Source organism: Cebidichthys violaceus, unplaced genomic scaffold (assembly GCF_023349555.1).
Source record: "Cebidichthys violaceus isolate CVI_PGR_0920_01 unplaced genomic scaffold, fCebVio1.0.p SCAF_5, whole genome shotgun sequence".
NCBI lineage: Eukaryota > Metazoa > Chordata > Actinopteri > Perciformes > Stichaeidae > Cebidichthys > Cebidichthys violaceus.
Genome location: NW_027176705.1, coordinates 3,846,262 through 3,868,944, shown reverse-complemented (window position 1 = coordinate 3,868,944; position 22,683 = coordinate 3,846,262). Strand labels below are relative to the sequence as shown.

Genomic DNA, 22,683 nt, shown 5'->3' with positions numbered 1-22,683 from the left:
GTCCATCAGTCCCTTTCTCTTCCTGTCTCTCATCAACCTCTCTCAATACGTTGGTGTTTCCTTCTGGGTGTTTCCCTTGTTGAAATCCAGAAAACCTTTAAACCAGGCTGGAATTGAAATATAAAAAAATTAATAGATAAAGCTATAACCTCCTGTGCAGTTATTGGTCAGTTTGGTATACATATGTATATATATCTGTGTATATATATATATATATATATATACACGTGATATGTAGTAAAAAGTACAACACATGCAAAATCACTATGACCATTTACAGTTTGAGAATTTCTACCAAACACCGTCTACAGGTGACAATTTAAATAGATTTTTCGATTTTTCTTATCGTTAGCACGTAATAGAGATGTACTGTTCTTTCAGGATATGTATTCTTAAATGATGCAAGTGAACTCTTAAAAAAAACCCACTACAACAAGACTTTTTATAGGAAGGACAGCCAGGCATTGCTGTTACAATTGTGATGAAGTGTAATGCCCCCTGGTGGTATACAGGGCAAGTAAAGTGTTAGTCAGTATGCTACAGTTTCCTTTGAGCCAATCTAGATGTTTTTTTTTATTTTTTATTGAATAATCAGGACAACAGTTTTTTCTTGCCATATCTTTCTGAGCATTGTCTTCAAAACACACACACACAGAATGATCTGTGAAAATAACAAAAGACCATATTGACAATATCGTCAGGTCTCTGGATAGTTACATTTCTCTCCTCCAGGAAATAGAAATGCAAATGTCAGCCATTGGGATTGAATCTAGTTCTACCTCGGTGCAGTTGAATGCTGCCTGTGTGGCACAATCAGTTAAAATTAGCGGATATACCAATCGCCAATTTGTATTTTGTTAACGCATAAACATGTCGGGTCACCGAAGGCAGAAGAGAAATCAAAGCTACAAACAACAAAAAATACTTAAAATCTCTTTTATTTTTTTCACATGTGATTTATCTAAGCTGTTGACGTTTATGTATATTAAAATAAAACAAATTGGTGGCTACATTGACGTTGTCTTCCTCTATATATATACACATATATATATACTGTATATATATATACAGTATATACATATATATATATATATATACACATATACAGTATATATGTGTATATACATATATATATATATATATATATATATATATATGTATATACGTGTATATACATATATATATATATATACGTATATATATATGTATATACACGTATATACTGTATATATATGTCAGAGTGCCACTGTAACAGTGTGTGTAACCTATAATGTGATTCTGGACGGTTTGATTCTCACAGAAAAGGTACAACAGTTAACCAATGTTCATCATTTACAAAATAATCGTTGATATTACCTGTAGATCTACGTGACAGATCAGACACATCTCTCAGAATTATTTCCCTCTACATTAGCATAAACAATTACATATTTATACAATCAGTCATCAAGCTAACAACAATAAATATCAGGAATCCAGACTTGACTGCATCATCAACGAATACTCACACTACAGTTATGATACGATGATATATTCTCATTCAGAAGAGACATTTTAGGTGCTTCTGTGTATTTGTCACACTGAAGGTTTGTATGTACACACTCTCTGCAGTAGTGTTGACTGGGACTTGTAGTCTTGGCAGTCGCATAGTGCTGGTGCTGTTGTCACTGGATCACAACTGTGATATCAGCTCTAGGACCAAATCTGCATGCAAGTGAGAAGAATCATATGGGTTAAAATATAAAACAGGAATCTTTTAAACACAAGTTACTAGCTAAACAACTTTAAAATGCAACACACTTTTAGTCTAAAAAATCAAATTAAGAGAAAATAAATGTATTATGTGATGGACATTGTTGATGATTCATATGTTAATATTATTCAAAAGCTCAATGTTATCCTCCAAATCAATGAATCGAACACAGCTGTTGTGATGTGATTCCAAGCGTGAAAAAAAAAAGCTACAAACAAAAAATGAGAAATGAACAACGGTGAAATGATAAAGTCATGTTGTGGGGGGAAAGCCCAGCTCACCCGTAAGGTGTTGTCCCAGGAGGCCGAGCAGAGTGCCGTGCCATCAGGTGACACTCGGACTCTGCTGACGCGGTTCTCGTGGCCAAACAGGACGGAGACACGAGTTCCCTTCAAAACGTCCCACACATTGATGGTGTAGTCGTTATAACCAGCGAAAAGCAGCCGACCTGGGGGCGTGAGCCGGTACATGAAAGAGGAAGTGGGGAATTTGGAATAAGGAGAAGTAGAAAAGGACAAAGGATTGGTTGAAACTGTGAGATAGAGAAAAAACAATGTCCTTAAATGATTGAAAATAGCTTTATTCATATTGAATACGTCTTACTTTTGTGATATTTAAACTTTCCCAGTAGATGCTGATGAGTAATGCATATTATTCAATAGACTACCAATGGTTGATTCAACCTTAAGTACTTCACAAACTCCTCACCACTCAGAGAGAAGTCCACAGTTGAAGCACCAAACAGAATGCTGTCCTTCTGGTAGATGGCTACCTCACGGTCAGCTCGCAGGTCATAGAAACGGCACTGAGGAACGCCAGTAAACACGCAACAACACAGACAAGACAAGACACACATGGGGTAAGTTGACAATGGTCATTTTAGTCTACAGCAGGCGCTATTACAGTACATCATAGAAATAGGGTCGGAGTTACTTTTTAGCTGATATACGTATTTGTATGTATTTTTTCTGTTGACAGGTGTTACTCTTTTTGAGGTAGCCTGCCAGCACCACAATCTGACAAATGTCTAGTTGAGATGGTTGACTTCACGCCATTATCAAATTATGACAACAAAGTGGTTCAGAGTGAGTCCAAAAAAAATCAACTGACTTTCTACACATGCACATATTGACATGACCAGTAGACACATCACAACAAACTGATCAGCAGGTCATACGACGTGACTCACTGTGGCATCGTCTGAAGCAGAAGCAAAAGCATCTCCACTGGGGTAGTACCTGAACACACATGACCGACAATAGAATAAGAAAGTTGTGTGTTTTGGCACATTTGGCAAACTCAAATCAAATAATAATGGTTTAATTTCATGTCACGCTGGTGGGCTTTTTTATTTTTTAAATAAAGAGCTGGACTCACTTAACACAGTTGATGTCGGACTCGTGGCTCTCAAAAGACTGAATGTTCTGTCCAGAGCGCATGTCCCACACGTTGGCCTTCTTATCAGAGCCCTGATGACACACACACACACACACACACACACACACACACACACACACACACACACACACACACACACACACACACACACACACACACACATTAGAGAATGAAAATATTGCTGCTGTCCTGTAAAAGAAATCCATAATCTTTAAAATTGCGACCACATGACAGATATAAAGACACACACTATCTCTCTCTCACCCCAGAGACAAAAGTGTTTCCAGTCTCAGAAGGGGCGAGGTCCAGGGACAAGACATCAGCTGTGTGACCATGGAAACTCTGCAGCAGCTGCCCGCTCTCCACATCCCACAAGGCACATGTGCCGTCACCGCTGGAGGTCAGGAGCTAACAGACACATGCACACATACACATGGACAACAGCACCCGCACACACACATGCACACAAGAGCGTGGGCACGCCACACATGTTCAACATACATACATAAAAACACAGAACGAAACAATATGAAAACATGAAGCTTACTTTATTATAAAGTATTTTGGAGCAAGACATGTATGTTCAGTATTTTATGAAATTCCATAATATGACCTTTTATCACATACTATACTATGACTTTTGTATCTACTATAATGGAACTTTAATGCCATATCATATTGACCTTTTTGATAAACGATGAATTATGACTTTTTTATGACAAAATATACAATTGCTTTTTTTTACGACACATTACAATACGACTTTTTATTATTTTTGATGGCATACTAAACTATGACATTCTTGACATACTATACTACATAATAAGGAATTAGTTTTTTATGACATACTAATACATTACTTTCTTATGACATACTTTCTTATGATTTGTTTTGCCATACTCTACATAACATTTTTAAGACATACTATGATATAACTTTGTAAGACATACTATACTATGACTTTTTAATGATTTTTCTGATATGTTGTGTCCAAAGCTGCTCTTCTATTCTGTTTGCTGTGTTTTGCAGGGAATTTGGAACGGCTCCCTCTATCGTCCCCTGACTTCCTGGCACCTGTTGACTGGCCTTAAAAACGCTCAATCCACAATCTGTCTCTCAAGCAGCTTCCACTCTCTGGTCCTTTGTTAAATACCGGTTAAATTATTTGCAATAAACTTTGTTTTGGAAATTATTGTTGTTGTTGGTTTACTCTAATTTCTCCTGAGATGGGATAGGTACACATAATTTAGTATGAATTTTCTTTTGACAATATATTTAAGGCATACTACAATATTACTTTTTTACAGCATGCTATACTATGACTTTTTAAAATACTTTTTTGACTACTTTATAATATTATATGACTTTTATGAAATACGAAACAAAAACATTTTTATGACATACAATATTATGACTTTTTAATGATTTTTCTGATATATGTATCAAAAGCTAATCTGCTGTTCTGTTAAATGTGTTTTGCAGGTAACCTGGAACAGCTCCCTCCATTATCCCCTGATTTCCTGGCACTTTTTGGATGATATTTTTATACATTACAATGACTTTTTATGACAAGCAATACTATGACTTTTAATGACAAAACACAATGACATTTTTATAACATTCTATACTGTGAATTTGGGACATACAATGCTATATTATTTAACAACTCTTTATGTCACACACTATTAAAACTTTTATAATATGATATTCAGATTGTTTTTTTATGACTTATGACTTATGAATCAACATACAATACTATGAAGGTTTTATGCCTATTTTCAACATACTATACTATGACTTTTTATGACAAACTATGGTATGACATTTCTGACTTTTTTCTGACATACTACACTGACTTTTTAGTGTAATATTTCAACATACTATACTATGACTTTTTGGATGTATTATATATTTTGTATGCCTTATTTCAACATGCTGTACTACGGCATTATTTGTCTTTTTTCGACATACAATACTTTGACTATTTCATGCCTTTTTTTCAACATACATACCTATTTTCAACATTTGTATGCCTATTTTTGACATGCTATGACTTTTTATGACATAATATACTATGTTTTTTTATGCCCTTCTTTAGCATACTAAACTATGACAGTTTTTGCCTTTTTTACACATGCAATACTATGACTTTTTATGACATAATATACTATGATTTGTTCGTGTCTTTTTTACACATAATATACTATGACATTTCTTTGCCTTTTTTGACATACTATACAAATACATTTTCAGGACTTTTTTCAAAAATACTTTCTTTCTTTTTTAAATACTATACTATGACATTTTAATAAAAAATGATGACATGCTATATTAGGACTTTTTTCGACCTGCTATTCTACAACCTTTTTAATGTTTTTTGTAGACACACTATACTATTAGTTTTATGACACATTATAGTATGACTATGTTCACACTGTACTATGACTTTTTTGACAAAATAAAAATATGTTTCTTTTTATGACTTTTTATGACATACTATACTATGATATATATTTTTTAAACTACAGTATGACATTTTATTATATAAATAAAATATACAATGACTTATACATGACTTTTTACTTCATACTATACAATTACTTTTTTAATAATTTTTTTAATTATACTATTTTATGATGTTTTATGGCTTTTATCAATATACTATACTATGACTTTTTCAAATACTTTTGACTTACTTTTTCCAACATACTTTTTTTTTAATTACTGTACTATGACTTTTATATCACTTTTTTCAAAATGCGATACTATGATGTTTTTTATGCCTTTTGTCGACACACTATACTATGACTTTTTTGACACACTATAGTATGACATTTTTTACATATTATATTCTTTTTTGACAAAATATGCAATTACTTTTAATGACTTTTTTTATGACATACTATACTATGACTTCTTATCACAAACTCTGAGAAGACTTTTGACATGTTATACTATGACTTCTTATAACAAAATATACAATGAATTTTTCATGAATTTTTAACAACTATCAAGCTATGACTTTTTACGTCCCTTTTATGACATACTTTAATATCTTTTCATCTCATCGAAATATATAATTACTTTTTTTATGACAAACTATTATATAACATTTTTATGATTTCTTTATTTTTGGTTCAAACAACCCAAAATATACTGGAAATGATTGACTTGATTGAATAATATTTGAAGGTACAAGTCTAGTGCCGGAGATTAGATCAGTCAGTGGTGGCTTAAATGAAACAGAACAGCGTCAACGCTTCAAGTCTGTTCGAATAGTGAGGACAGGTAGAGAAATACTGAGCTCTTTTTTGTTGTATGACTACATTTACACACACACACACGCACACACACACGCACGCACGCACGCACGCACGCACGCACGCACGCACGCACGCACGCACGCACGCACGCACGCACACACACACACACACACACACACACACACACACGCATACACACACCAAAAGCTAAAGGTCGGCACCTCCTCACTCTCACTGTGCATAATGTCTCCACATATAAACAAAATTCCAAAATGTCAGCGATCCCTCCGATGAAAACAGATTATGTGCACTTAGAGACACATGCAGACATCAGAGATCTGTGAGGGCTGGTGGATTAGAGAGCTCCTGCTGGATGACCTCAAGCACAAAAACACATCACATCCTGCCTGCACTGAGATGTAGCTCTAGTTTCAACATGAATGCAATTATCAGTAAGCCACAATTACTGACACACACACACACACACACACACACACACACACACACACACACACACACACACACACTCACACACCCACACACACACACACACACACACACACACACACACACACACAGATGGGAACCTCATTGATCTAACAGAGAGCCTTTGCATCAGTCTGATTCTTCTTACCACCACCTGCATGTTACCATTTATTAAATACTTGCAGGGGTTCATTAAATTACCCAGTGATCCCACATGTACATGTCTTTAATGAGAAAGTGCAACAGCAGATCTATCATATCAAAACTCATCAATTTAAAGGCAATGCACTACTTAAATGTTGTTCTCAGTTGGACACACACACACACACACACACACACACACACACACACACACACACACACACACACACACACTTTATAACAATTTCTTTATGTCCGCTTAGAGAAGAACAATGCAAGGACACACATTTTAAAGGTGCCGTAGAATACAGTCACACAATCATGGACTAGTGACCTAGGCCCTCACAATAAAAACAAAGTAGGCCTACTCAGTTATCAAGGATATAAGTAGCAACGTGTCTGCTATATATGGCGGCTGCCAATGATAGCAGAGACAACAGAGTACTTTACAAGCTGTGTAGCCCCAAGGTATTGAAGTCGTCTTACGACCAACCTGTCAATGTGACCTAGACGGCTAAATATGAAAAGAAGTAGTCTTAAACTAAAACCCAGTTCTGAGATGGCACTTAGGACTGGTTGGTATTTCATGACTTTGGTCATAAAGGCTTACTCTAGGCTAGAGTCAAATGTGCAGGTCACCTCTGAAACAAACACTTTCTGGGGAATTGTCATTGATAGTTACAACATCCGGTATATTGGCAGAGAGATGTGGAAAATGTACACACACACAAACATACACCGAGATACAACAACACAAACTGTGTGTCATCCTAACTCTCCTGTTAGGAGACTGGAACACACTTTCTGAGCCCTCAATGTAGTCCAGCGTGCCATGGTTTAATTCAATGGTAAAGAATAAAGGCTGTGGGCGTTACAGTGTGCTCATGTGCACGCATATGTCTTTGTGTGTGAGATGCAGTATGAAAGAGAAATTCAGGAAGAACACATGTATGTGCGTGTCTGCATGTTAAATGTTCTGCCCTCAGGTCAGTGTGCTCCACTCTTTCCTAGATAACGGCCTCTTTTCTTGATAAGAACCACTCAGTGTCTATTAATAAACTCAGGACAGAGGACCATCACCACCCCTCCAGTCTGTTTTCTGTCCCCTTCTCAGCCCTGCCATCCATCTCCCTGTACTCTGTCATTGTGCCCCTCTGCCTTGCTGAGGGCCAGAGAGGACGAAATTATTAAAGCCAAATATCTCAGGCCGTTTCCTTAATGTTCTCCTTTTCAGTCTGGTCCCAAACTTCTTTCTATCCTGCTGGGGAGTCAAAGGCACAGCCAACACATCCAAAATCTAGCCGATGCTGACTCATTAACCTATGTTACACATATATATATATATATATATATATATATATATATATATATATATATATATATATATATATATATATATATATATATATATATATATACATACTGTGTAATACATATATAATATCAATTAGGACTGGGCCGTAACTCAATTTGATAATTGATTGTCTTTCAATGGAATCCTATCTTGATGAAATCATATATCCAGATACATAATTACGTCATCTAAATTGATAATGAAAAGCACATGCTAACTCAAATTTCTCAGGAAATCTGAATTGATTTAATTTTGCTCTAAAGTTCTTCATTAAAAGAGAAAATAGTCTACTCTAAATACTCTGCTAGTACTTTTCATTCGTCATGTATTTAATTCGCACAGGAGTAAAGAAAAATAGGCTTTATCATGTGGTTATTTCATATAGACTATTTATTTATTAAATCGCCAGAAAACATGCTATATCTTAATATATATTGTTATCGAAATATGAAATTATCTATATCGGAATAGAATTGTTTTGCCCTAATATCCATGCACATTTTTAAGATTTCTTTGACAGGAGAGAATGGGGAGGAAACACTAGTTTGTGCATTTTTATTCTAGGTGTTTGATTCTCACTTTGGGTGCAAGAGGTTCAAATCCTGGATATGCCCTTCTTACTGCAGTACTGGGGCTTGTCTCTTGCTAGTGTATGGACCAGCAAGGCTTTAATTCTGTTAACATGAAGGTGGTGGTATAACAGCTGAAGTATGCCAATTGTACAGATTGTAGACTGCGAAAAGTGCCAAATATAAAGAGTAAATATACTCCATAGATTCACGGGTAATTGGGAAGATAAATCAGCTATGGCAAGCATTTATTTAAAATTGAAACACTATTAAAAGCATACTTTATCTCATGGCAGACCCCTGGCTGGGCCAAGTCCTCTCCGAGCTCCACCGAACTGTGTTCAAGTCAATGTTAATTTTTTTTAAATCTACAAATCTGACAAATACAAAGAAAACATGCTATGTTTGAGAATGTATTCATAGTCTATGTTGTTGTTTTTTTGGTTCAAGTGGAAAAAATGCATTTAATCATTAATAAAAGATTACAATGTTTAATCTATAAAATGCTCTTATTTACAGTTTCTCAGAAGACATTGAACTGGTGCTCACCTGCATGTCAGAGCTGGTGAAGGTGCACCCTGATATATAGTTGGTGTGCATGGCAACAGACTTCTTCTTTGCAGCCAAATTCTCGTTTTTGTCGAGTGACAGCGGGAACACCGAGCACTTGTTATCCAATCCGCTTTGGAAAGAGATAAAACAAGTTAGATGATGGGTCACTGATGAAATAGTAGACAATAATAACACAGAGTCTGGGTATGGATATCGCATAATGATCCAGGCTGACAGAGAAATGATGACTGAGTATTAAATTAACGTTTCTTACATTATGTGTCAGATTCAGAATATTGAATAAAACATATTCCCAGTAGGATCGTATTTAGTTCCACTGAGCAATAGCAGTAGCATTATTTGTAACACTTACAAATAATTGAAGTAGCCACTGTATGCAGTGTTTACTTATATAATAGAACCACAGGAGTGTACAGTTATTAAAAAAGAGCAACCAGGGTAATTTAAATTATTGATGTTTTTGCAAAGTGAGACTTGAACACAATAAGATAATATCTCTAAAATACATCTACATTTTCTTTCACAATAGCAATAACTCTGTATTAAAACAATTCTAAAAATATTATTTCACTGTTTTTTTGTTGATTTTTTAATTAGTAGATTTGTATTAAATCCAAGCAATAAAAAGAGAAATCCTCTGTACTCACCCACATGCCACAGCACAACCTGAGGGGGCATAAGCACACGCCATAACCCATGTACACGGCAGGGTCACCCCATGTTCCTGTAACACATGTTTGTGGTAATTCGTCATTGATAGGAAGATACATTCTCTTTAATAAGCATATACCAACTACTCTCTTACACATATACACACACAGCTGCAGTAAACCAGTATTAATAGGGATTATGTTGAGTGTGATTCTACTCCATCAAGAGTTGACATTATGGTCAAATCAGGCTGAATCCTCCTGGCTGCTATTTAAGTGCACTCAGGCACACACACAAATACACACACACGCACGCAGACACAAACACACACGCACGTACACACGCACGCACGCACACACACATGCACACACACACACACACACACACACACACACACACACATGCACAGTCATTACAGGGGACAGATGGATGGATAATCTTTAAACGCATATTCCCCTGTGATCGTGTTGCACTCTCACTCTCAGAGGAGTAATGGCAGCAGAGGATGACACCCCACCACCTCTTCTTTGGGTTATACTGTTATGTCTGTTGGCTATGTATTGTTTTAGGTGGATTGCATTGGATCAAAATTTCCCCAATAACATATATTACATCTTATCTTGTCTTATGTTGTCTTCTTTTGTCTTTTCTTACCACACAGACATCTACTCACCTTATTAAGAGTAAATGCATCCCAGACAATCACCTTGCCATCCTAAAAAGGAAAGGAAAATCTGCATTACATGAAAAAGTAAGTAGAGCCCATATACAGTGATGCTCAGCATAACATGATGATTGTCCTTTATTAGATAATATTGCACTATAGTTCTCTTAAATATACATCTGCATGTGTGTACATGTAGGCCTACCTGTGAAGAGCTGACTAGACGACGTTTGTCTTTACACCAGTCCATACACAGAACCTTGTTCCCATGACCCTTCAGTACACGTCTGGTTTTTATGGAGAGGGCACCCAAGACCTCAATCTTCTCAGCCACCTGGTTCACTGAGGTACACACACACACGCACACGCACACGCAAACACACACACACACACACACACACACACACACACACACACACACACAAACACACACACAAACACACAATTCAGTTGGCTTTGTGACGTTCATGAGAACTTTTGACTGAATGAACTACTCATAACCTTTATTTCAGTACAAATAGGAAAACATCAATCTAAAAATGCTTACTTGAAGTATCAAAAGTAAAAGTACTTAAAATGCTGCAGAATGCTGCCTGTATGTGTTGTATCATTATATGAGATATTGTTGGATTATTAATAGAGATGCATTTAATGTTTGTAACTAGTCAAGTTAGAGTTGATTTGAACTATTTTATACAGCCTACCATTGGGCAATTTGTCATATTTGAAAGGTTGTGTATGTTGAAATGTTATTCTGCAAAGTTACTAGTAGTTGTCAGAGAAATATAGGAGGAGTAGAAAGTAGCGAATAACATTTAGCAGAAAATGGAAATACCTGAGCGATGGTTCACGGTGAGCGTCTCTCAGTAAACCGTATAACCGTCATAAACAAAACGTGACACGTTGAAAAGACCAGTTCAGAGCTGCAGCCTGTCAAGCGTTTAGCGGTGGCCCACAGCAGGTGCAATAGTTGTTATTTTGTCCCAGACACTTACACTCTATGTCGCTCAGCTTGTTCCGCTCCTCCTCCAGCTTCTTCTTCAGACTGTCGCTCTCCCTCTTTAGTGTCGCCACGGTTTCCCCTCCTTGGAGCCCCTGACAAGCCATCTTTTGAGAGTGAAAAAGAGAAAACACTCAGGAGGGAGCGGAAAAGGGGAAGAAAAACGGGAAATTTACCGGGGACGTTTGGTGGTTAGAGGTTTGTTAAATTCCTTCTCAAGCGCGAAAGTGATGCTCCGCCGCGCGTGTCACATTCACAGCTCGTGCTCTGTCTGCTTCGGTGTGTCAGCCCCCTCCTCCATCCTCCCTATTCAAGTTCCTTTAACAGGCACCTACAGGCATTGACACCCGTGCAGTGTTTAGTCTTCCACATATTCCCGTAGTTCACTTAGTAAGTTCAAAGTTTTAAAACCGATTTGAACCTTTTTCTGACCCTTGAGGATATTAAAGCCAAAGCTCAACACTGTTTCTGTCCCCTTAAGTTCTGTTCAAACTGCTGCTGCATTTCATCAATTTAAAATATAAACTCTTTACGGTTTTCATTAAAGTTGTGTTATTTCAACCTCCCTTCAGCTTAACAATAACATGTCGGAAAAAAACACTTAAGCTGCATTCCTCTGTCACCTTAATACTGAGAAAAACATTAAACAAAGTAATAAATAATATTAGATTAAATGTTAGCTCAGTAATGACATCGCAGCATTAACCAGTTGCCCTTTTCTGCAGGTTTTTAATGACAATATATTGTCTTAAATTTAAACCATGAATGTGTAGACACATACTCCCAAACAAATTATAAAAAATGACAATGACAAAAATAATAAATTTAGGTTTCAGTATTTTCCTTAACCACAAATACATGCTCTAATCAATTTTTTTTTAGGATAGTTACTGGTATCAAGTGAGCTGACAAAGAGTCACAGATGAGGAGGAGGCTCAGTGGCATGCATCTCTCTCTCTCTCTCTCTCTCTCTCTCTCTCTCTCTCTCTCTCTCTCTCTCTCTCTCTCTCTCTCTCTCTCTAAGATAATAATACAGTTCCATGTCAAAAGGTGCTTCTGAGTGGTGTGTCCTCAGTAGAACAGCAAGTGTTAGTGTGATCCTCATCAAACTAAAGATGCGTTTGTATGTAGACGCTTGGCAGCTGCCTCACAGATGGCTTTTGTCATATCTGTTCATAGATAAACTTAAGAGTAGGTGACGCCTGTAACTTCAGGGCACAGTGTACTAACTTATTCTTTCTCTCTTTTTCAGCTGATAAATATCTTGTTAGATCTACACTATATCCACTCAAGTCAAATGATGCAAACATTTCCATAGTTTGCATTTCATTTATGTGGCAGCTAGTGATGAGAAATGGAAAGGATAACATACCACTTCCACACAGAAGGAGCAGTAGTTGATGGCCTCGGACTTAATGTAGATGTTCATAAGAGGACTGGCTTTCCCACAGCTTTCGCAGGGGCCAAAAGTGGCCGCCACGAACGTTTGGTCACACATGGCTGCAGATGATCACCAACAACGAGCTCTGTGGAAAACACAGACACAAACATAAAGATTCAGACAATCAGCTATATGATATTTTGGTTTATTCAGGCTCCTTCGATTTTCTGTACCGTTGTGTGACCACTTGGCCTGTTTATGTGTGTGTGTGTGTGTGTGTGTGTGTGTGTGTGTGTGTGTGTGTGTGTGTGTGTTAGGAGATAAGTAGTTGGTAATCTACTCCAGCCTGATCCTTCTCTGAGCTCCAGAGGAAAGGACTGCAGCAGAGCTATTCTGGGAACTGCTCACATCCAGTACACACTCCAAAACAACCAAATTACAACTAAATATGACATTTTCCATTGCAAACCCTCATTATATCATACACTGTACCGTTATTTGAAGCAGTCACTTATTTTCTAATGGTAACTTGCCATGCCAATATAAACACATTAATAAACAGTATGACTTAACACACAATAACGTCATAACATACTGTGTGTTGTTTCCTTCAATTTGTTATATTACATTTAGTAAAAAAATAAATAATCAGCAGACGTACATATTCAGAAATCCTTATTTAGAGATTAAAGTTAATCATATTTTCAGTCTTTCCGTTAATACGGATATTATAGTGTACAGAACATATAATAAAATAATGTGAGTTATGTTAGCAATTTGAATTTAAACCATTATATTTGTACACACTCCAAACTCAATTCACCATCACTGAGGCTGCGGTTGAGGTAATCATCATGTACAAAATTAACTTTAGCAGAAACTGATATAATTTACCAGACAAACTCCATCTAAGCTGGTTTATCACAAGTTAAAAACTCTACGCTCTCTACTTACATTCGCACATCATGTTCCATAAATTTAACCCAAATTAAACACAAAAAAAACATAATTTGCAAAAGAATATTTACACAAATAGTAGTCATATCAATAATACAATCTTACCTTACAAGAGAATGTTTTTTTCCCCTCTCTGTACAGCAGGTATTTATCCCTGGAGAACTAAGTTGAGTTTTTCCAGTGAAGAGGATTGTCAGTGAGGGAACCGTAAGCTTCTTAGTGAAGTGTTTAAGCTGTGAATCTGCTCTGCTCCATACGTCCCTGCAGCATTACTGAACCTGCGAGGCCTGGAAAGTTACATTTACAGCCTATTACAGGACACATTATAGATTTAATATTTAACAATCCCTTAAACTGCATGATGTAACATTACATCGCCTCCTTGATCTAGTATTAACTAAAACAATATTTTGAGTCAGAAAGGTGCCACCCGTGTTATAGAACAACCATGACGAATATTTTTGTACCTTTTTGTTTGATGTTAATGTTGTAATTAGATTTGTGCAATCCCATCAAATGTAATCTATTACATCTATCTGATTACCTTGTGCTGTCAATGAAAGCGCAATAAATTAGACAGATAAAAGGAAAATGTCCTCCAGAATGCATATTCTGTTTATTATGACTGAAAGACTCACATTTTCTTAAAGACTAAAGAATGAGAAAACCCCCCAGAAATAACCTCCCAGAGACAATCAAACAGTGCTGAATTATTTTATTTTACTTTTACAGATTTGACAATTTATTCCAAGTTTCTTAACGGTGAACACATTCACTAAGCACAGCTACCAGAAACTACAAACAGTCCAGTTTGTCAAATGTACACATGGGTCAGAGAGGAAACATTTGGTACTGGCTTCAGCATGTTCACACCAGTACCACAACAGCTGGGGTGATGATATATTTTCTGTTTTCAACAATGTTTAAAATGGCACAATCAACGCTAGTGCTGATAAGAACAATGGTCATTTATAATGTCTACGTCGTATCATACAACCGACTCTCTCCTTAATGTAAAAACGCAAAGTGAAGGAATGACACTTTCTCTTATATGAGAGCCCAAGAGAAGCCCAGGGGAACAAGCAGCTCTGCTCAACAAAATCAATGAACGTGTGTTTTTGTTGTTTTTTCTCCTCTGAAACTAGACCAGCCTTCCAGCTCTGCACTCTCAATACATCAGTCCACCAGGATGGTCTGACCAAGGGAGAGAAGGCTGCTGCTGCTGCTGCTGCTGCTGCAGCAACGGAATTCACAAGAGTGTTTGTCTTCTTACCTGTGGCTTGCATTGATTCATAGTTTTACTAAAACAACAAGAAAAAAAAAGATCACTGATTAAGAAAGTGAAGCGCCCACTCGCAGAGGGAATGTGGTAGAGGAAGCTTAATGCGTCGCAGTTCAGTAGAAAGGCGGTGGGAGTCAAAAGAAAAAATAATTTATTTTAACAATCCTTATCCATCTATCATTTATCCGACTTCCTCAGCAGCGTCTAATAAGTGCATCTGGACTTATGGCTAAACAGTGCGACCCATCTGTGACACCAACTGTAGGACAAAAGGACACCTTATTCAAATAAAAAATGACCACATTTAACAATTTATATTCATTTTACAGTGGAGAAAAAAAAAACTGCACTGACAGAACAAAACAATGCCACAATGTTGATCATGTGTTTAAGTCATTTACTGTAGATAGCGAATAATTCAGATAAGGCTTTGTCCAACAATGTACGACTAAAATCATGAAACACTTCATTAATTTAAAACATTCATGTGGTTGATTCATTCCTTCAGTTACCGTCTTCCTCGCCACAGAAATGTACTCTTTACACAAACCATACTTTAAACTACCTAATAATCCAATGATATGACAGAAGGCAGACCGATAACATGTGGTCCAAATGAGAGCATATGGATATCACATTGTTCTCAAATACAAGTGCAACACAACAACTTCACGTACTAACTTCTCTTTACTCCACTTAGTATTTGTTTTTATCTGTAATTAATATGGAATTTTAATGAGATATTTCACCGTGGTAAAATATATTGATTTCTCAGCACGCACTGTATCTTCACCAGCAAGTTCACTCCTATTTCCTGTGTTGATCGGTTTAAAACTAAACAAGACATTAAATTAAAAAAAAAAAGGTACTGAGTCCAGTTTTAGTGACCATTCACAATCTCCTATATGTGTAAGCACCTTTAAATAAAAATATTCTGTCAAAGTGAAATAGGTTTGGGTCATTAGGCAAAAATAAGGTTCACATGAGGGCAAGAGGCTAATTTGGTTGACTGTTAATACTAATGGCACAACAGGAAGTAGACGGGCAAAAGTGCTAAACACGAGGCAGCGACGACCATGTGAATGCAGACAAAGGACTTTTTGTAACAACATTGGCAGATTCCTGGACACTCATCCCACGACTCTCAGCTAGGTTTCTCTGTTCAAACAACTAAAAGAACAAAAGCATGCGGGTTAATTTCTGGTAAAAAGTAATGCTGGCAAAGCCAAGCCCATGCAGGTTAGATGAGGGCAGCAGCAGTGCATGCTGTGCAGTTATTACACCACACTGTGGCCATACTGACTGAGTATTGGGTGTGGCGCAAAATCACCCTCAGCCTTTGAAAGCAAGCCCCAAATATGTCTGGATATCTGAACCAAAACAATCAGAGCACCAAACAGAAAAGACTAAAATATCTTTCTAACCCCATGCAATTGAGATGTGGGAAAAGTGCAGTTCCACATGTTCTATTGTTTTTGGTTATAAAGGCCCATATCGTGCCTTCCTGGCCACTAAACAGGAAGGCGTGTAGGACAGGAGAGGAATCGGTCCCCTAAGCTGCAGTTAGAGTTCGTGTTAGTGTGGGAATAAAGCAGAAGACATTGGTGTAAAGCTGGACAGATTTGAGACAAACTCCCCAAAACCAACATCAAAGAAACCTTTTCTGTCCATTCTGCTCAGTGATACATGGCTTCATAATATATACAGCTTTAACGCTTAAGAAAAATGACAATACTGAAATAAATATTTCCACGTTGATAATAGTAAAACAGCTTCAAAGCACTGACTAGAGCTGTGACCAGAGAAGACAAGTAGAGAGAGAGGAAGAAAGCCCCCCGGTGATACAGCAGTAAGCAGAGTGTCATGTTTAATATCTTTGTGCCAGTGTTTCCTGTGACGCTCAGCTCTGGTCACAAATGTAAACAGTGTAGATGACAGCAAGTTAAACCCTCGTCAGAGCTTAAACCTCGTACCTTCTCAATCTCTCCTCAGTTAAAACCCGTGCTACACTGCATCTGCCTGAAATGCAGGATAAACATCGACATCTCTACGTTAAGACGTGACCTAACAAATAATCATCTGTGCCGGCACACCTTAAACTATACTACACAATGTACCTGATATTGACATAAACAGCCTACAATGGACCTAAACTAAAACAGTCCTTACAAAGCTGTGGGAAATGATGGTCCCAGCCTTCATACATCAGACATGTTTACTGCAAAGAGAAAGCTTCTAATCTAATAAAGGGAGGGTGGGGACGGAGGTAAATGCAATAAATAAAATACATGTTATATATTATTCATATTTATATATGTATAAATAATATAGTACAGACGGTGAGTTCTGTCTTGGCTTGACTGTGTTCAGAGAGTGAAATGACGATGACAGAACGAAGCCTGGTCCAGGTTGCCTCAACATGGGGTGGAGAGAGCTAACTTTAGTACGGTGTCACTCAGCTGGCCTCCCACTGGGACTCAGTATTCACTTTGCCTATTAAATATAGACCCAACATTCGAAGCTAGACTACAATTTATCAAGTTACGGGCTCCCGTGTATTGTTACGTACATTCTCGCATTGACAAGATTTGATCTTTTATCAGCCCAACTGGGCTTTTCTTCCAAAGTAATGGGCTACAGGAAGAACGATTTTAACAGCTAGTTGAAACACAACAGGAGGGAGCCGGGGGAACCGGGGTCGGGACCACTCAAACAGAGCCAGGTGTCGATGCAGAGCGAGTACTGGAGGCATAGACCTGGTCCTGTGGCTTCTCTAAGAGGCAGGCGTTTTTACAAGCAGTGGATGGATGATGGCCGTTTACAGACAGATTTAAACCAGCGGCGGCGACCGTGGGTGTTGTGTGTATTTGTGCGTTTTGTAAGAGAGAAAGTGCACATGAGTGTAGGCGTGCATGTGTACGTTCAGAGGATGCAAGTATTGTACAGATGCATGTTGAAAGTTCAGTATGTGATGGGGTTTTCTTTGTCTGATTTTCTGAGTGTGAATGTTCAAGATCAGCCAATTGATCTCTTAAGAGAACTGGAATCCATGTTTTGAATTAGAAGCTCTTTGAGGCTTTTCGCTTAACTTTTTGGACATAATTGCTCAAACTGTGTGAATACAAATCTGAATTTTTTATATTCTTTTTCTTGACTTGCAATACCAACTGTGGCCACTACATCAAACTGGCCTGTGGGGGTCTCGGTTTAGACGCGGGTGAGGAACCCCAGGTTGAGCGAGCCGGGGATCTGGATGGTTTCCAGGGCGAGGGAGGAAGGGCTGAACGGGAAAGTGACCGGGTAAATCATCTTCGTGTCCATCAACAACTGCGGACTCTCACAACGATCTCGCAAGCGAGTCTGAATGGAAAAAGAAGAGACAAAATAATTAATATGCAATCAAATTGAATTTGCTCAAGAACAAAAGCCCATTTTAATTTAGGCGAAAAGTGAATACCTTAAGAATAGTTCAGTTCATTAAGGGGACTGCACCAGTGTTTTTGCACATTCTAGTGCTTTGCATTGCTGCTACATTTTTTTCCCACCACCCAGGCAGTCAAGTTTTTTTTTTTTATTTCTTCATTTGAAGTCACGATGTGCAGATAAATTCACTGTGATGGGATATGCTGTTTGAAAAATAGTAACTGCCTGGAAAGTAGAAAAATACACTGGTATTTTTTAAGAAAATTGGTGGTTAGTGTAGAGAGGGTCTGCCAATTTTGTTGCAAGTGGATTAAGAAATGCAAATATATTAGTACAGAGTTAAAGTGCTGTCAATATGCCTGAGGATTGAAGTGACTCACTATCAAAATGAACTTAATGTTACTGGACTCAATTTGTGCTATGCTTTGGAAGGTGTAACTTTTTCTGGTGGTGTTTTCCAGTAGCATTCATTTCCTTAATATTTATACTGTAGCCACATGAAACACTATGCCAGTGTTGTATTGACACATCGGAGTAAATTACCTGTATGGTTCGTATGAATGACACCGATACTCTCTCCTCAAATTCGTTGACTGGAGTGTAGAGGTTCAAGACCTTCACAATCTGGAGGAGACATAACGCAGAGAGGTTATAAACACATTTCACCTACAGTGAATGGGGTTTCTTAGCTTTCAAACAGACTGAGGTGGAGAACAATGATTTAAAAAGCTTGCCTGGTCTCTTTGAAAGTTGTTAATAAACGACGGGACAGTTTACCTGAGCAGTGGTGAGGGCCAGGCACATGGAGCAGATGGCCCCGGCGTCCTCGTCAGTCTTTTTCTTCACCTGCAGCAGCTGAGCGGCCTGGATCAGAGGCTCCAGAGTCTCCTTGGCTCCGAATGTCATTAGACCTTTGTCTCTGAGCCACTCCTCCAGCTGGCTCACATTGTACCTGCGCACAGATGCATGTCATAGGTAAAGAAACAACAACAACAAAACAGAGGGTAAAGATATCAGCCACACTTTGGAGCTCCGCTCTGAGCAGCAACATCTCTTCTTTACCTGATCTGCATGCCTTTGCTCCAGGAGCACATGTCCTTGCGCAGCAGCAGGTTGTTGAGGGTGACGGCTCCGATGATGTAGAACTGCTGCTTCACCACCTGCTTGATGAGCTCGGGGTCGGTGCCGTGCTGGCACATGGTGGAGTGGAAGGCGCTGAGCTGCCGCAGGATGGAGTCCAGCGTGTAGGTGCCCTCGTCGGCGATACTCGATGTTCGCTTACGGAGGCCTGTGGGCTTCACCCCCGACACTCCCTGGATGGTCTCGTGTTCCAGCATGCCAGAAACTGCAGGGAACACATACACATACACACACACACACACACACACACACACACACACACACACACACACACACACACACACACACACACACACACACGCTAAGTATTTGTATCATGCACAAAAACAAATCCCATCAATGCTACAGGAGCATTAGCTTGTAGGCTCACACACATGTACATGCACACACCTATCATGGGCTGGAGGATGTTCTCCATGCACTTGATCAGCTGCTGGTAGATCTGGATGGCCAGGTCACTGATCACCTGTCTGTACTCTGCCAGGTCGAAGTTGGACAGAGAGTGTTCATTCTGCCTCTGCGTGTTGTGCTTCATGAAGGCCTAAAAAAACACAGATAAAGAAATCAAAGGATTTGTGCATGTGAGAGGATAGGAACTTTTTTGAATCTCTGTTTATCCTCAGAAACTATAAAAATACTATTTCATTCCACTCTATGATAAACTATCACAATTGGTAAATTGCCTCTAAGTTTAACAAACCCAATTTCTGTATGTGTGCATATTTGAGCTAACACGTTTCTATGTTGGTGTGCATTGGGTCAGTCTCACCTCGTCTCCGCTGTATTGTTTCAGACAGTGTAAGAAGCGGCAGGTGTTCGCCAGCCAGAAGGAGACCGTCTCAAAGTCGTCTCCTCGTTTCTGACAGGAAGAGGCAAGGGGAAGAGCAAACTGGAGTCAGTAAACCAGCTGGTAATGGTCAAGTCTTTCTCCAAGTCAAACATTCCACAAATTACGGATAACAGCATCTAGAAAACTATGAAACCCTGTACAGGTCACAAACCTTTAGGATCTTCTTAATACTGTTGATGGTTGAGGTGAGCAGGGTGCGGACCTTCTGGTCATCGTTGACGTAGTCAGCATGTCTCAGACACATGAACAGGATGTAGGCCGGCAGGCCTGGGATCAGATTCACGGCCACACCACGAGGCTTCAGCTCTGGAGAGACAAAGAGGAGCAATTCAGAGTTCAGCAATGGACTGCTTCATTTTGTACAAGATGGTTCCTACATTTCAGATGGTAGAAACTGTGAATGAAGGCTGTGTTATGATTTGTTTAAAACTAATTTTCTTTGAGGCATTATAAAGCTATCTTTAAAAGAAGAACAGTCAACACGTTAACAACACGGCTCAGTGTTTTGTCAAACTACAACCACAGAAGGACACCCAAAAGGTCCTTAAATAACCTCTTTAAAGTATCTTTCATCTAATTTCCCACCTGTTGTTTCTTGCTCTTCATACTTAGTTCTTACCCAGGATGAGGTTCTTGACCAGTTTGAGCTCATCCTCCTTCTTGTACTCCAGCATCCCTTGGAAATCTTTCTCCCTGCGAGGAATGTTGACGGGGTGAATCGGCTCGTCCACCATCTGTCCTGGAGACGTCTGTCCCTCGGTTTGACCCGCTTGCAGACACACAAGACATGACAGTCAGGCAATATCCTGTCGTGTAGCACTCAAACACATAATATGTACAGACTCTCAAGTCTTTGCTGATCGATAATTTCTCAAGTACCCCCCATCTCTCCGATCCTCTTGGAGTAAACCTTCAGCTGCTTCTTGAGCTTGCGGATGGTTCGGTCCTGCTTCTCCAGCTGCTCCATTAGATCCTGAAACAGGCCGAGGGTTGAAGTGATGGAGAGAGAGACAGATAGAAGGAAGAGAGAAGAGTGAGGACATTTACTAACATCTTGAAAAGAAACAAATAAAGAGGAGGGGTGAGGGGGGGTTTAAAATCAACGTGAGAGCTGCTGTGCTGATTGCGTTTTCAGAGGAAGAGAAGCTGAAGGACTCGCTGGCTGTTAGAAATAAGAAAAAGGTGAAGAGCTGCTCCGCTGTGAGTTAGAAGACGCCGCTGTGGAGAGTTAAAGCGACATTCAGTGCTGCTTCATTCAAAACACACAACCTCAAGTTAGTTCTGACACATGCAAACACACACGCATGCACGCACACTCTACATACAACCATCCGTCGTAAAATGGTGACTCGAGCCTCTCGGGATGCTGTGGGGTCTTCAGCCAGGAGTTCCTGTCAGGTGATACCATCCACACAAATGAGTGTGTGTGTGTGTGTGTGTGTGTGTGTGTGTGTGTGTGTGTGTGACACTGTTTCAGTGTTTTGTATGCGTGGCCCAAGTCGCCATTCCTGCCACGCTCTGCAGTGTGCAAGCACTGGGCTCAAATGTAGCATGTTTATTTGAAAGAAAATCATATGTAATGTTTCCGATTGTTTTTTTAAATTGCTGGTTATGGAGCTATTATGGGGGAGCATGTATTGTAACTTGAAATGTTGATGTTACTAGATATTAAAAAACGTTTTGACTATTTGAATAGAAAAGTCAAGAAAATGCTTACAAATTTAGGCATAAAACCCATCATGATATGATCACTCCACGGGCTACATAAACATATTTATGTCATATAAATTTCTCCATT

The 22,683-nt window shown here is 38.6% G+C and overlaps 2 protein-coding genes and 1 long non-coding RNA gene across 4 annotated transcripts in view; 1 reads left to right on the top strand and 2 right to left on the bottom strand.

Moving 5' to 3' along the window:
- Positions 1-1,198: 1,198 nt before the first annotated feature.
- On the bottom strand, positions 1,199-13,350 carry gnb5b (guanine nucleotide binding protein (G protein), beta 5b). The gene is made up of 12 exons (XM_068730496.1): positions 13,225-13,350; positions 11,848-11,959; positions 11,058-11,194; positions 10,862-10,903; positions 10,185-10,261; positions 9,514-9,646; positions 3,416-3,559; positions 3,131-3,222; positions 2,943-2,991; positions 2,462-2,558; positions 2,035-2,201; positions 1,199-1,704 (listed from the first exon to the last, which is right to left on the bottom strand). Exons 1-12 carry the CDS (start codon positions 13,348-13,350, stop codon positions 1,693-1,695), a joined length of 1,188 nt encoding a protein of 395 aa, XP_068586597.1. The 3' UTR covers positions 1,199-1,692.
- LOC137887470 (uncharacterized) lies at positions 2,536-3,522 on the top strand. Its single transcript, XR_011105056.1, has 3 exons — positions 2,536-2,612; positions 2,732-2,838; positions 3,421-3,522. It is a non-coding gene; the product is annotated as an uncharacterized lncRNA (long non-coding RNA).
- A 1,538-nt stretch (positions 13,351-14,888) lies between the features above and the next one.
- The window catches only part of myo5aa (myosin VAa), a 46,625-nt gene continuing 38,830 nt past the window's right edge, over positions 14,889-22,683 (bottom strand). For both annotated transcript variants that reach the window (XM_068730187.1, XM_068730186.1), the window contains 9 exons: positions 21,765-21,858; positions 21,505-21,654; positions 21,037-21,191; positions 20,805-20,894; positions 20,426-20,576; positions 19,958-20,240; positions 19,673-19,847; positions 19,439-19,519; positions 14,889-18,832 (listed from right to left, as the gene is read on the bottom strand). In XM_068730187.1, coding sequence (XP_068586288.1) covers positions 18,680-18,832; positions 19,439-19,519; positions 19,673-19,847; positions 19,958-20,240; positions 20,426-20,576; positions 20,805-20,894; positions 21,037-21,191; positions 21,505-21,654; positions 21,765-21,858 — 1,332 coding nt within the window. In that variant the 3' untranslated portion in view covers positions 14,889-18,679. The remainder of the gene's footprint in view (positions 18,833-19,438; positions 19,520-19,672; positions 19,848-19,957; positions 20,241-20,425; positions 20,577-20,804; positions 20,895-21,036; positions 21,192-21,504; positions 21,655-21,764; positions 21,859-22,683) is intronic.

Excerpts from the sequence above, each read along its gene's own strand:
- gnb5b (XM_068730496.1), bottom strand. The coding sequence starts at position 13,350 with ATGTGTGACCAAACGTTCGTGGCGGCCACTTTTGGCCCCTGCGAAAGC. Across the intron at positions 10,262-10,861 it reads ATGCATTTACTCTTAATAAG|GAACATGGGGTGACCCTGCC; the intron begins GTGAGTAGATGT and ends CATGTGTTACAG. Across the intron at positions 2,202-2,461 it reads TGTGGACTTCTCTCTGAGTG|GTCGGCTGCTTTTCGCTGGT; the intron begins GTGAGGAGTTTG and ends TCACGCCCCCAG.